Source organism: Pantherophis guttatus, chromosome 4, assembly GCF_059756535.1.
Source record: "Pantherophis guttatus breed Tessera chromosome 4, ASM5975653v1, whole genome shotgun sequence".
NCBI classification, from domain to species: Eukaryota; Metazoa; Chordata; class Lepidosauria; order Squamata; family Colubridae; genus Pantherophis; species Pantherophis guttatus.
The window spans coordinates 87,934,293-87,949,722 of NC_142066.1; the positions used below are offsets into that span (position 1 = coordinate 87,934,293).

At 40.0% G+C, this 15,430-nt stretch overlaps 1 protein-coding gene across 4 annotated transcripts in view; it reads right to left on the minus strand.

Moving 5' to 3' along the window:
- Positions 1 to 15,430, minus strand: part of ITGA9 (integrin subunit alpha 9) — a 588,487-nt gene that overhangs the window by 136,024 nt on the left and 437,033 nt on the right. For all 4 annotated transcript variants that reach the window (XM_034425607.3, XM_034423994.3, XM_034424808.3 and 1 more), the window contains exon 24: positions 3,172 to 3,297. In XM_034425607.3, coding sequence (XP_034281498.1) covers positions 3,172 to 3,297 — 126 coding nt within the window. The remainder of the gene's footprint in view (positions 1 to 3,171; positions 3,298 to 15,430) is intronic.

Consider the following 15,430-nt stretch of genomic DNA (forward strand, 5'->3'; position numbering starts at 1 on the left):
GAACAAATATATGTAAAATAGCAGAGGAACAACAAGAAATATTAAATAGACCGATAACGGAAGCAGAATTTGATATGGCAATGAAAAAACAAAAAAAGTAACAAAACACGGGGCCCAGATGGACTTCCAGTGGAGTTATATAAAAATATCCAAGAAATGCTAGGAGGGTTAATGTTGGAAATATTCAATGAAGTGCTGGTTCAAGCAAATATACCAAAATCCTGGACAGAAGCAATAATTACTCTTATACATAAAGAAGATTTAGACCATCAACTCATACAGAATTATAGACCAATTTCTGTGTTAAAATATTTATGTCAATTATAGCTGAAAAAACAAAAAGAATTCTGAACAAACATATACATCCAGATCAAAATAGATTTTTGCCAGGCCAACAAATCAAAAACAATACGAGAATAATTACATATACTTTAGAGTATTACTAAGTACACTCGGAAAAACAAGCTTCACTGGTTTTCCTTGATGCCCAAAAGGCATTTGATAATCTGAATTGGAAATTTATGTCAAAACAATTGAAACTCATGGAATTCAGGACTAAATTCGAAAATATGATTGGGAAAATATATACAAAACAAACGGCGACGATAATTATAAATGAAGATATGATCAAAAAATTCGATATAACAAAAGGGTGAGACAAGGATGTCCACTTTCCCCACTTCTCTTTATACTGACTCTAGAACCGCTTTTAAAGAAAATAAGAGAGGACCAAGAAATAAAAGGCTTAAAGATAAAAAATGAAAAATATAAATTGCAGGCCTTTGCCAATGATTTGGTTTTTATCATGGAAGAACCACTAGAATCAGGCCCGAAATTGATAAAAAGAATAGAAGAATTTGGCGAAGTGGCTGGATTAAAAATTAATAAAAACAAATCCAAATCATTAACTAAAAATCTTACAAAAAAAAAAAAACAAGAGGAAGAATTAGAATCCAGTACAAAGATTCAAATAACCAAAAGAATAAAATATTTAGGGATTTGGCTAATGGCAAGAGATTCCTCAATTAAAGAAGATAACTATGACAAATTATTACAGCAAATTAAAAAAGATTTGGACAATTGGAAAAACTTACAAATTTCATTTATGGGGAGAGTCGCTACTATCAAAATGAACATTCTGCCCAAAATTTTATTTCTCCTCCAGGTTATACCAGTAAAAATGGATAAAACCTTCTTTGATAAATTAAATAAAACAATTACTAAATTTATATGGCAAGGAAAAAGACCCAGAATTAGAATAAAAACCTTGCAAGATACTAAAGATAGAGGAGGAGTAGGACTCCCAGAATGGGAAATATATTATCAAGCAGCTTGCTTATTATGGTTGAAAGAATGGATAGAGTTAAGGAACAAAAGAATATTAGTAATCGAAGGACACGACTTGCAAGTAGGGTGGCATGCATTCCTTTGGGATGAGAAATATAAAACGCACGGGTATTTTAGAAGACACATATTAAGGAATGCATTGCTATTAATTTGGATTAAGATTAAAAAACAACATTACACAAAATTACCAATTTGGATTTCACCCACAGAAACACTAAAATACCCAAATTTAATAGAATGGGACAAGATAATTAGTTACAGGGATATATTAAAAGAACAAGGAAAGATAAAAACAAAACAAGAATTGGAACAAGATTTAAATAGATAAATAGATTGGTAGACAGACTCGCAAATTCGGTCAAAATACAAAGTAGATATAAAATTAAATGAGATACAGATGGAGCAAAATGAATTAGATAAAATTATACAAGGGGCGGAGGAGAAATTAATTAGTAAAATATATAAATTTTTACTATGGTATAAAATGGAAGAAGAAATAGTAAAAGACACAATGATTAAATGGGCAAAAAATTTCAACTATACAATAGAATTCGAGAAGTGGGAAAAGATGTGGCAAACAAATATAAAATTAACAATGTCTACGGTGTACAAAGAAAACCAGTTGAAGATGTTTCACAGATGGCATTTACCACCGGCTAGAATAGCGAAGATGTTTCCAAGTAAATCCCCATTATGTTGGAAGTGTAATAAGAATTATGAAACATACTACCACCTTTGGTGGACATGTCCAGCGGCGAAGGAATTTTGGGCAAAAATCAAAAAATGGTTGGAGAAAATAACAGAACAACCGGTGAAAGGAAAACCAGAGACATTCCTATTAGAGATATTTACAAATAAATATACGAAGGAAATAAAATATTTGATACTACATATTTTAACAGCCGCTCATATGGTTTATGTCCAGAATTGGAAAAAAGAAAACATACCAATAGATGAAGAGTTAATAAAAAAAATCTTGGAATGTGCCAAGATGGATAAAATAACAAAAGAACTTAAAGAAAAGGAGGACACAGACTATTATATGACTTGGCACAAATGGTATAAGTGTTGGAGGAAAGGAAAAATGAGGAAGAAAAATAGGGGGAAATGAAAGAAATGTTAAAAAGTAAAGAAAGAATTTGTTTAAGCATAAAAATTAAGAAATTGTTATGAATGACGAGAAATATATTGTAAATAAAATGAAGGGGACAAATAGTAAGTTGGAATAATATAAAGAGAAATAAGGAGAAATTGTGAATAACAAAGAAAGACCATCATGAAATAGCTGTAAAAAGAGTTTTTATATAAATGTTGTATGTCTTGTATTGTTATGTTATTAAAATAATAAAAAAAGTTAAAAAAGAAAAGAAAAAGCATGAAAGCATTATTGCTTAAATTTTTGTTCAGTCACTAAGTCACGTCTGACTCTTCACAATCCTATGGACCATAGTACACCAGGCCCTTCTGTCCCCCTGGAATTTGCCAAAATTCATGTTCATTGTGTCATTGATACTACCTAACCATCTCATGCTCTGCTGTCCTCTTCTCCGTATTACTTATATATTCATACATTTTAAGTTTTTTACAGAACTGATTATTATCTTGGTAGACATGTGGCTGGTGTTTTTCCATTTGCAATAAATACCTTCTGGAGTATTTCCCGCACACATTTGGGGAAAAAAATATACTAATCTAAATTATCTTTTGCTAGCTTAAAATTGTGCCAGGTACTCAAGGAACATAGCTTCTTTTAGCAGCAGTGGAAATTATATACATATATTATGTTTTAGAAGAAAGCTGTTCAAAGTGATAAGGGTTTCTTACCAGTACTTTCCTCCCAGACTTGGTAAAAAAGGTAAATATTGTGTGAAAAATATTCTCCTTTTCCTGAGGAATGACACATGGTGTAGAATTATTCTGAAAAGAGCAGTTTCCTTTGTCCTGAGCAACCTAAGGAAAGATCACAAAGCACACCCTGTAACTTTGTTCACCTTTTTTGGACATTTTGATATATATCTTATTATTCATCTGCTGTAGTTGCTGTTAAAATCTATAAGGTTTGCATGAAATGGAATGATGATTATATCTCAACAATATGATTGCTATTTACTATGGCTCCACGCAACATCATGGTGGAAAACTCAAACAGTAAGATTGCAGGGAAAGAACTCTAGTTTCAAGCCTAGAGTTGAACACAACCTTACAAGGCATCCAAAGACAGAGTTTATATGTAACATTCCTATGCTCCAAGACAGTGCTTACATTTGGCCTTTCTTGGATGGCAAAGGTGGCTAATTTATGCACTGTAAGGATGCCAGATGATATTGATATTAAGTGGAGCTTCTCAGAAGATTCCTCCAAAGAGCTGTTATAATATGCAAGTTGATTAGACTTACACAAAGCTGAATGAAATCCACAATACATGATTTATGTCCAGGACAAGATGAATCTCATTGTTTTACTGATAGAACAGAATTACCAAAATTGTCTGAATCAGACTGAAAGGTCCTAAAATAATTTTGTAAACAATGTTGCACTGCATGTTGTTTCTGCTCCCAAGATTTTGACTCTGCTGCTGCTCTGCTTTTATTTTGACAAGTACAATTTATTTACAGTATCTTGCTTAGTTTAATTTATAACTCCGTTACATATGGCAAATTATTCAAAGAAAAGGTAGACTTATAGTTCCAGCATCTTAATATACCTTTTTAATATCACACCTTTTGTTTTGGGGATTCCATTTCCAATTTAATTTTCTTTTTAAATAAATATTTACTTCTTTAAATTTCCAATATGCCTTTTCACAATAGTTACACGCTACTGTAACAAATTGTTCTAAAAGGTATTCTCCTTAAATTTTTTTTGGGGGGGGGGTCTGGCTTGAGCTGTAAATCTTTTCTTATCCAGACAACACACCATTGAGGACCAGATCAGCATTGTGGTTGTCCTCTGGGGGCCGGGGGGTGCTGCCATGTTTGATGGCCTGCTTCAAGTGTGGAAGGGAGGGTCACTGAGCTGCCAAGTGCCCCACAAAGACCCCAGCTAAGAAGGGGGATCGCCTACCTGGAGGGAAGCCAACTAAAACCCCACAACACACAAAAGACATGGCCCTGAAGAGCACCAGAGTTCCTAGAGGGGGAACTCCGACCCCATCAGAAGAAGAACCAGGGTCATTGGATAGCAACTTTAAAAATGATGCCCTGGTAAGTGGGCCGATCGAACCGGTCACCTTGCCCATAGAACTGTTAATTCCCATTTTGGGAAAGAAAATCATGCTAAAGGCCTTACTGGACTCAGGGTGCACCAGATGTCTTATAAGCCCAACCCTTGTGGGGAAGCTGGGGGTCTACCTGAAGAGACTGAAGAAATCAATCACCTTCTGCCAGCTAGACAAGTCTGTTGCAGGGAGTGTCCCACCCACATTCAAAACCGAGCCCCTGGAGCTAACCATGAAAGATGATTCTGAGACTCTGACTTTTGTCATAACGCCAGGCATGGAAAGGTGCTTTGTCCTAGGGCTAACCTGGCTAAAAAAAGTGCGGGACAGCGAGCATCACACAACAGCAGCACCAAGGAGACGTGAGCCCCACAGACAAGTGTCAAAGTGGCCATGTCAAAGGGAGCCCAATTGCAGGGTGTGCCCTGAGAATACCAGGACCTAACTGAGGTGTTCAGCGAATGGAGCTCTGATGAACTCCTGCCCACCAACTCACAGACTGTGCCATTGAGATCATCCCTGGGATCAAGCTACTGAAACAAAAGTGTATTCCATGACTCTAAGGAAGCTGGACGAGCTGTGAAATTTTATAGATAAAAATCTAGCACAGGGCTTTATCCAACCCACTAGACCAGGGGTGTCAAACTCAATTTCATTGAGGACCAGATCAGCATTGTGGTTGTCCTCTGGGGGCCGGGGGGGGGCGTTGCGGCCAACTGAGCATGGCCCGGGGGCATGGCCAGCTTGACATTGCTCATGTAAGTGGTGCTTGTGAGGGTTGGGCAGGTTAGGGAGGGAATCTAGGGGTCTCCTGTGGGTGGGGCATGGAGTATGAGGCATGAGGCTTGTCCCGCAGGATGAGGTGAGGTGAGGTGAGGCACAGGGTGCAGCAGCTACAACTGGTGTGCCTTCAGTTGCTTTTGGCGCTGCTCAGTTTCACACCCCACCCCACCCCCACCAGGCTGGTCTCTGCCTCCCAGCAATTTACCTCCTTGCAACAAGCAGCAAGCAACAAACAGCAAAACAGCCCATTTCAGCTTCAGCATAGCCTGATTAGTACAAGCAGTTGATTATCAGTTGGATCAGCCTCCCGACCCTCAGCTGTTTCAGGCTGCATTGCCTATTGGCACATGGGCCTCCGCTGCTTGCTGCAAGCAGGCAAATTGCTGGGAGGCAGATTTTTTTTTTCTTGTGCTGAAAATGAAACTAAAGCAGGGTGTTTGCTGCAACGAGGAAATTGGGAGGCAGAGGCAGAGGCAGAGTTATTGTGAATGTTTTATGGTCTTATTTTCTTTGTGTCCTTTTGTTGTAAAATTTCTGTCTAGAATCAACAATTAGCTGGAATTTAAAAAGCATTTCACTAACTTAATTAAAATGTTACCTGAAGGAAAATAAAGAGAGGGGGGGGAAAGCTTTACATCTAACAGATTGCATTCTGGATAACTTACTGATTCTGATTACAATACCAATCTATGCAAAGAAAAAAACTTAAAACAGTTCCAAACTGGTAAACTTTCTCTAATAGCCACCGCCATCCCCCCCACCCCTTCCCTGGCATCGCAGCTGGTGCAGTACACGAAAGCCTGGGGGGCATAAATCAGAGAGAGGACCTCCCCCCTCCTGCCCCAACCAGGTCTCATAATGCAAGCCAGGTCCGCGCCCTCCTCATCGATAAGATCTTGTATGAGGAGGGCCTTATTCGCTATGGACCTGGCATTCACATACACCAGCCAGAGTCCAGGGTTCCCCGCTCTCGCACCCCTAGGGAGGCAGGGTGAGCAATGAGAACGGGAACTATCCCCCAAGCCCCGCAGCTGTCAAAGTAAATCCCGGGCATTGCGCTGCAATTGACAGACTAAAAGTGCAGCTTTTGTCTGAAGGAGGAGGAGGAGGAGGAGGAGGAATGGGAAGAAGAAAGAGGGAAAGTGGCTGAGTGAGAAGCACACCACCGCCAGCACACACACACACCTGGGCGTGCCCCTTATAGTTTCCATGATGGCCGTATGAGCTAGATTTGACCTCATTGTGGGCCAAATTCAGCCCATGGGTCTTGAGTTTGACACCCCTGCGCTAGACCCAAGCTACCCCAGTACTGTTTCAGGAAAAGAAGGATGGACCTCTTCATTTGTGCATGGATTATAGGGGTCTGAATGCAGTGTGCATAGAAAACATGTGCCCCCTTCCACTCATGAAAGACATGCTGGCCCACCTCTCCATATTAATTTACATCGAGACAAAAGCAAAGCACGTGAAGTTGGTTAGAACAGTCCTGAACAAACTCCAAGTAGCCAAACTATACTCTAAAACAGTGGTTCCCAAAGTGGGCAGTACTGCCCCCTGGGGGGCGGTGGGATGACTTAGGGGGGCGCTAAGCGGCAAGGGGGGCGGCAGAGAAGTGCTGGAGGTGGGCTCATGCGGCGTCGCCCTTCCTCTTCCGGGTTCGCAACCCGAAGCTCAGATCATCAGACTAGCTGGCCAGTGTGCATGCATGCACCAGAAACTGAAAGTTTGTTTTCTGCCGCGCGCATGCCCACTGGGCAGCTCCTCTTACCACACGTGCGAGGCTGAACTGTTGGATACTTTCTTATTGCTCTCTTTCCTTGTGATAGGTCGCTGCTTGCCTGAACCACCCGGTCTAGGCCCAGCTGCTCTGCTCCTTGCTCGCTTGACTGCTGTCGCCTTCCTAATTTTTGATAAGTTGCAGGTGGGCTGCCGTGGAGGGTGAGGGCATGGGGGGGGTGGCATGGCTGGTTGGCTGCTGCTGCCATGCCGCTCAGGAAGGAGGAGGGTAGTGGTGGGGGGAGACCTGGGGAGGGTGGCAGGCCTCTGGCTGCCATTGGTGCCATGCTGCCGAGAATCAAGGTAGGCTGCCATGGGTGGTGGGTAGCCTGGCTGGCTGGCTGGACACATACTAACCATCCCTAGTATGGCCTCTGGTGATATCAGGATCGGCAGCAAAGCTCCTGACTTCACTGAATGCCTCTTTCTTACCATGGTAAGGGGACGGGCTGTGGTGCAAAATGTCAGCAGCTGTTGCGCTGGTGCTTGCACTGCTTGCTTGGAGCTGGTTTGGAAAGGGAAAAAACACAGCTAAATTTATTTATTTATTTATTTATTTATTTATTTATTTATTTATTTATTTATTTATTTATTTCATGTATTTATATGCCGCCCTTCTCCAGAAGGACTCAGGGCGGGGAACACAAGTTAAAAACATGTACAACAAAATCCCATTTTAAACCAAATTAACTAATAAATAATAAAACCCAGAATCAGAGTCAGCCTATTTGCTTGAACAGCCAAGTCTTCAGGTGGGACATTAGGTGGGACATGCCCCACCCAGATCCCTCCAAACGGGTCTCCCTATGGTAGCCTCCCCACTGAAAAGTGCTTCCCACTTCTCCTCTACCTGCATGCTGTTACAGGCTCTGCACCCCAGGTAGCAGCCAGTGGCCCTGGGTAGTGGCATCTTGTTGGTCTTAGAGGGTGCAACAGCATGCAGGTAGAGAAGCGAGAAGCACTTTTTGCACCCCCGTTCATTCGCTGCAAGAAAGAGCGGGCGCTCGGAAGAGCAGGCTCCGTTTGGGTGGGCGATCACTTTTGGGTTGCGTAGTTCAGCAGGGAGGCTACTGAAGGGAGACCCATTTGGAGGGATCTGGGTGGGGCGTGTCCCGCCTAATTTGGCTGCATTTTTTCCCTTTCCAAACCAGCTCCAAGCAAGTGGTGCAGGAGGTGGTGCAAGAGCTGTTAAAGTTTCTGCATCGCTTGCTTGGAGCTGGTGTGGAAAGGAAAAAAACTGCAGCCGAATTAGATCCCTCCCAGATCCCTCCAAACGGGTCTCCCTTTGGTAGCCTCTCCGCTGAACTATGCGACCCAACAATGATCGCCCACCCAAACGGAGCCCATTCTTCCAAGCGCCCGCTCTTTCTTGCAGCAAATGAGCTGGGGGCGCGAAAAGCACTTCCGGCTTCTCTACCTGCATACTGTTACTGGTTCTGCACCCCCCCCCCCACAGGATCAACAAGACACTACTCCCCGGGGCCACTGGCCGCTACCTGGGTGGAGAGCCTGTAACAGAATGCAGGCAGAGGAGAAGCAGGAAAGCTTTTCAGAGGGAAGGCTACAGTAGGGAGAGCCGTTTGGAGGGATCTGGGTGGGGCGTGTCTCGCCTAATTCAGCTGCGTTTTTTTCCCTTTCCAAACCAGCTCCAAGCAAGCAGTGCAGACGGCAGCGGAACAGCTTTTGAAGTTTGCGCACCGCAGCCCGTCCCCTTACAACGGTAAGAAAGAGGCATTTGGAGAAATCGGGAGCTTTGCCGCAGACCCCGATGTCACCAGAGGCCTTCCCGGGATGGCTAGTATGTGGCCAGCCAGGCCTGACGCCCCCCTGCCAAGGATCCAGGTGGGCTGCCATGTGTGTGTGGGGGGGAGCTGTTGCCGCCGTCATTGCCGCTGCCGTCATTGCTGCCACTGTCGTTCCGCCAGGAAAGCCAGGGCCAGTATCAGTAAGAGTTGGAAGGGACCTTGGAGGTCATCTAGCAACCCCCTTCTCACGCAGGAGGACTATACTGGGGATTCGAGCCACCTTTTAATTCTAGACACCTGCAGCCCATTCTGCCTCCTCAGGTGTTGGAGCATGTGCTTTTTATTATTATTATTATTTTTATTTTTATTAAAGAGTTTTACAAAAAAAAATTTTTTTTACAAATATTTCCCCATCCCCCCTCCCTTCCTTATCCTCCCCCCCCCCAACTTCCCAGAACAAAATACAGGGTATAACAATTAACAATCATATACTAAACTAAGCTAACTATCTGTGGACTCCTATCCCCCCCTTCACACTTTAACTCCCCTTTTACTTAACTAAATATGAATACTCTTAATTTTTCTATTCATTCATAAGCTATTTGATACTTTTTAGTCCGATATTTGTTTTGAATATAGTCAATCCATCTTCTCTATTCCGATATATATCTTTCTTGTGAATAATCTTTCAAATATGCTGAGATTTTTGCCATTTCTGCTAAATTTGCTACTTTTAATGTCCATTCTTCAATAGTAGGCAGATCTTCCTTCTTCCAATATTGCGCCACCAAAAGTCTAGTTGCAGTTATTAAATTTAAAATCAATTTAGTCTCTATAACCGTACAATCTGTAATTATACCCAACAAAAACAACTGTGGAGTAAACCTTATTTATTTTATTTTATTTATTTTATTTTATTGAATTTCTATACCGCCCTACTCCTGAAGGACTCAGGGCGGTGAACAGCCATAAAATAAAACACATACATATACAAAATTTAAAATCGAATAAAATGAATTAAATAAATTTGGCTGAATTAATACCCATAATTTAAAATACCCATATTTTAAAATACATTAAAATTTAAAATTTGCACTTAAAAGGGAGAAGATTTAGGTGAGGCCAGCTTGATGAAATAACAGAGTCTTCAGCTCACGGCGGAAGGTGCGCAGATCTGGAATCCTCCGTATCTCTGGAGGGAACTCGTTCCAGATCGTCGGTGCCCCCACAGAGAAGGCTCTCCCCCTAGGGGCCAACAGCCGACATTGTTTGGCCGACGGCACCTGGAGGAGCCCCTCTCTGTGGGAGCGTACTGGTCGGTGGGAGGCTATTGATGGTAGTAGGCGGTCCCGTAAGTAACCAGGTCCTAAGCCATGGAGCGCTTTAAGGGTGGTAACCAGAACCTTGAAGCGCACCTGGAAGACCACCGGGAGCCAGTGCAGCTCGCGCAGGAGAGGTGTTACATGGGAGCTCCACACCGCTCCCATAACCACCTGTGCGGCCGCACTCTGAGCCAGTTGGAGCCTCCGGGTGCACCTCAAGGGGAGCCCCATGTAGAGAGCGTTACAATAGTCCAGACGAGAGGTGACGAGGGCATGAGTGACTGTGCGTAACGAGTCCCGATCTAGAAAGGGACGCAACTGGCGAATCAGGCGAACCTGATGAAAAATCCTCCCGGTCACGGCCGTCAAGTGCTCTTCTAAAGACAGCCGTGAATCCAGGAGGACGCCCAAGTTACGAGCCCCTTCCGTGGGGGCCAATGATTCGCCCCCAATAGCCAGTGATGGCGCCAGCTGACTATATCGGGACGTCAGAAATATTCTTTTTAAGAATATTTTGGATAATCCACCATATTTTAATCCAAAATGCTTTAACTTCTTTACAAGTCCACCATATATGATAATAAGTGGCATCATCACAATCGCATGTCCAACACTTAGATTGCAAATTCGGATACATATAAGCTAACTTTTTAGGATCTAAATGCCATCTGTAAAACATTTTATAAAAATTTTCTCTTAAATTTTGCACTTCCATAAATTTCACATTTCTAACCCATATTTTTTCCCACGTTTCCATCATTATTGGTTCCTGAATATTTTGTGCCCATTTTATCATACAATCCTTAACTAATTCCATTTCTGAGTCTATTTCTATCAATATATTATATAATCTTTTTATATGCATTTGGCTTGGATCTCTAATTTGTTTTACCAAATTTTCCTCGTTCTGCATGATACCAATTCTCTGATCTTCTTTCCATCTAACTTGCAGCTGTCCATACTGAAACCAAGTTTGAATTATCCTTTCTTCTTTTAATACATTTAAGGACTTTAACTGCAATATACCCCCTTCCATTTTAAGAAGCTCTTTATAGGTAATCACCTCTTGCTTTTGTTCTACACTTATATTCTCTATCGCATGTCTGGGTATTGCCCATATAAGTATCTTATAATTTAACTTATATTGATACTTTTTCCAAACTCGTAACAAGGCATTCCTTAGTATATGGCTTTTAAAGGTCTTTTTTTTTTTTTTTTTAAATAACGTATTATTTTATTAAACTGTCTGGAAGTTGAGTCATGGCAATAGGACATCTTTTCTTTTTGGTTTGAAATGTATCGCTACTTTTTTTTTTATTTAAAAATAACGTATTATTTTATTAAACTGTCTGGAAGTTGAGTCATGGCAATAGGACATCTTTTCTTTTTGGTTTGAAATGTTTTTTTTTTAATGAAATTTTATTGAATAAAGAATATATTACAATTCAAACTTTTACGGTTCGGCAACGTGTAGTCATATTGTATATTTACAGGTGTGGTAACTAATCAATTATCTAAATATTATACAATTTATACGAAAATTCTTATAAAATTAGTTACAGTTAAATTAAGATACAATAGTATATAGAATTAATTAGTAGTTGTACATTGTCCCTCATAAGTGTTAACTTTTGCATTTATTTTCCAACCACCTATACCACAGATCCCAAATCGTGTAAAATTCTGAATCCTCCTTTCCATTTAACACATACGTTAATCTGCACATTTCTGCGCAGTCCAATACTTTATTGACTATCTGTTCATCGGTTGGACATGTTTTCTCTTTCCAATATCTGGCATAGGAGAGTCTAGCAGCTGTGACAATATGAATAATCAAGTATTTCTTTTCCTTAACAAATGTTCGTTTTAGCACTCCCAGGAGATAAATTTCAGACAAAAAGTCGATATCCTCATTTAAAGGTCTTATCCACCTTCTTATCATATAATAAATAAGCATGCCAACCGTATAACAAATCATATCCTTCAATATTCAATATTCTTTCTTCTGTTGAATTAATCCAGTCACTGATTATTGATAGGACAGCTGCTTCATAGTATAATCTTAAATTAGGCATTTTAAGACCTCCTCTTTCACGTATATCTTGCATTATTTTTAATTTTATTCTCGGTCTTCTCCTCTGCCCAAACAAAATTATTAATAACCTTCTGCCATTCCCTCAAATTTATATCTTTCTTGAGTATTGGTATCATTTGAAACAAAAATAAAAACCTGGGTAAAACATTCATTTTTATTGCTGTTATTCTTCCCAACAAGGATAATTGTAATTTCCCCCAATTCTCCATCTCTTTCTGTATTTTTTGCCATAACAATTCATAATTATTTTTATATAATTTCACATTTGAAGCTGTAATGTATACCCCTAAATATTTAACCTTTTTTACTATTTCAAATCCCGTTGATCTTTCTAGTTCTTCTTTTTGCTTTACCGTCATATTTTTAGTTATTATCTTTGTTTTTTGTTTATTTTGAATCCAGACATTTGTCCATATTGGTTAATTATGTCCATTAAAGCTATAACTGATTGTACTGGTTGAATTAAAGTAACAACCAAGTCATCTGCGAATGCTCTTAGTCTATAATCATCATGTCTAATTTTAATTCCCTTTATTTTATTTGACCCTCGTATTTTATTCAGTAAAGGTTCCAAAGTTAAAATAAACAATAATGGTGACGAAGGGCATCCCTGTCTTGTTCCTTTTTCAATTTTAAAAGTTTCTGTTAAACCACCATTAATTATTATTTGTGCTGTTTGTCTCTGGTATATTGCCCTAATAGATTGTATAAAATACTCTCCAAACTGCATCTTTTCTATTATTTTCAATAAAAATTGCCAATTCAATCGATCAAATGCCTTCTCCGCATCCAAAAAAATAAACGCTGCAGGGACTTTGTTGTTTCTTTCCAAATATTCCAATAAATTTACAATTTGTCTTACATTACATTTCATTTGTCTCCCACTTATAAATCCAGATTGATCATTATGAATCATTTGTTGCATAATTATCATTAACCTATTTGCTAATATTTTAGCAAAAATCTTATAATCAGTATTTAAAAGCGATATTGGCCTATAATCTTTTGGTTGACTATGATCTTGATCCTCCTTTGGGATTGATGAAATAAAAGCTGTTCTCCAGGATGGGGGTACATCTCCTCCAGCTTGAATTTTGCTAAATAGTTCCTTAAGCAGTTCCACCATTTCTAACTGCAAATTTTTATAGTAAACAGCTGTCAGTCCATCTGTGCCTGGAGCTTTACCCTCTTTTAACTGTTTAATTGCTAAAATAATTTCCTCCGAAGTTATTGGTTGGTTCAATCCTTCCCTTTGCTCTGGTGTAACTACAGGAAGCGTGTGCTTTTCAAGAAGTCAAAAATGGGGCTGAGAGCAGAGTCATTCTAATAGTGTCTTTTAAAATTGTTTGGAAGAGCAATTTTTTCCCTAACGATAATGGTTTGTATACTGTGGAATAAAACATATGCTTGGAAAAAGTACTTGCAAAACTTGGACAGAAAGAAAAGAAAGGCAGGACTGGACTCATTATCAGTAGCTAGTAGTTCATTGTTATCAGTGACTCCCACTGATTCTAAACTCATTTTAAGACTGGGATTGATGACTATTGAAATTTAAGTATTCAACACTGGTCTCAGAAATCTTTGAGAACCTGCAGAGGTGAAGACATTAGATGGCCATCAGTCATTATCTTAGTGATGAACTCAAAGAGATCAGGCATGACATTGCTTATTTATCAGAACTGTTTGCAAAGTTCAATGAAGTGAATTTGCAGTTGCAAGGAAATGAGATCAATCTTATTAAGGCCAAATTTGTCATGTCTACGTTTATTTCAAAGTTAATTCTATTCAAGCGTAATATAGGCCATCGTGAGCTATACCAATTTCCGAGCTTGTCCGAGCTAGAAGAGAAAGGTAGGATATAAGATGATGATCTGCAAGGTTTTTGTGACCATTTGGACATACTGCATAAAGATATGTCTGAGCGATATCAGGGTCTTCTTTTGATGGAAATTCCAGATTGGGTGATAAATCCATTTTCAGATACTGAGGAAGATAGGGTAGTGGAGGAACAACTAATAGAGCTGCAAAATGACATTGAGCTGAAGCCAAAGTTTAAGAAATTGTACCAAGAGTTTTGGTTACAGAAGGAAATTTCTGACTGCTATCCTGCACTATGGACAGTGGTTAAGAAGCTCCGTGTTGCATTTGCAACATCATATTTGGTGGAACATGGTTTCAGTGTGGTCACCCAACTTCTCTCCAAGCAAAGAAATCGACTCCAGATTACTGAATCTGGTGATTTAAGACTCCTGCTAAGTGACTTAAAACCAGACATTGGGAAACTGGTATCATTTCATCAAGCCAATTCATCACATTAAAAATTTACTGAACAGTGAAGTAGTTACTAAATTTTACTGAGTTTACTAAGTTAGTAGTTACTAAGGTTCTTGATAAATGACTATCAGACTTTGAAAACCTGGTATCACTGGATCGTGTTCAACAATTTTGTTGAATTAACAAAAGATTTTTAAATTGGATTTTGAATAAATGTGCAATTAATTGTTACAGTTTTGAATTTTACTGTTACTATCTTCCTTAGTGGGTCATGCAAACTGCTATTCCGAACAATGCTATTTATAGGGGTGGGGGTGGGGGCACTGAGGATGAGTTTGTAGCACCAAGGGGGTGGTGGACTGAAAAAGTTTGGGAACCACTGCTCTAAAATGTCCAAATGTGAGTTCACAAGGACAAGATAGATTACTTGGGTTACCAAATCTCCCATGAGGGGGTGGTAATGGACCCAGATAAGGTGAAGGCAGTGCTGGATTGGGTACCTCCCTGCATGAGGAAACAACTGCAGAGCTTCGTTGGCTTCGCCAACTTTTATAGGCAAATCATCCCGTTGTTTGCCCAGATTGTCCTTCCTATTACTAACTTGCTGAAAACAAAGGGGGGGGGAGATAAGATGAAACCTAGCCAACATCTAAAATGGACAATGGATAATTTGAAAAGTTAAAAAGACTTTTTTCTGCTGTACAGGTGCTAAGACACCCGGACCTGAAAAAACCTTTTGTTATTCAGGCTGATGCCAGCAATGTGGCCATCTGGGCTGTCCTACTGCCGGAGAACGCACAGAGCCAACTACAGCTGTGTGCATATACCTCCAAAAAATTAACTTAAACTGAACAACATTGGGCAGTGTAAG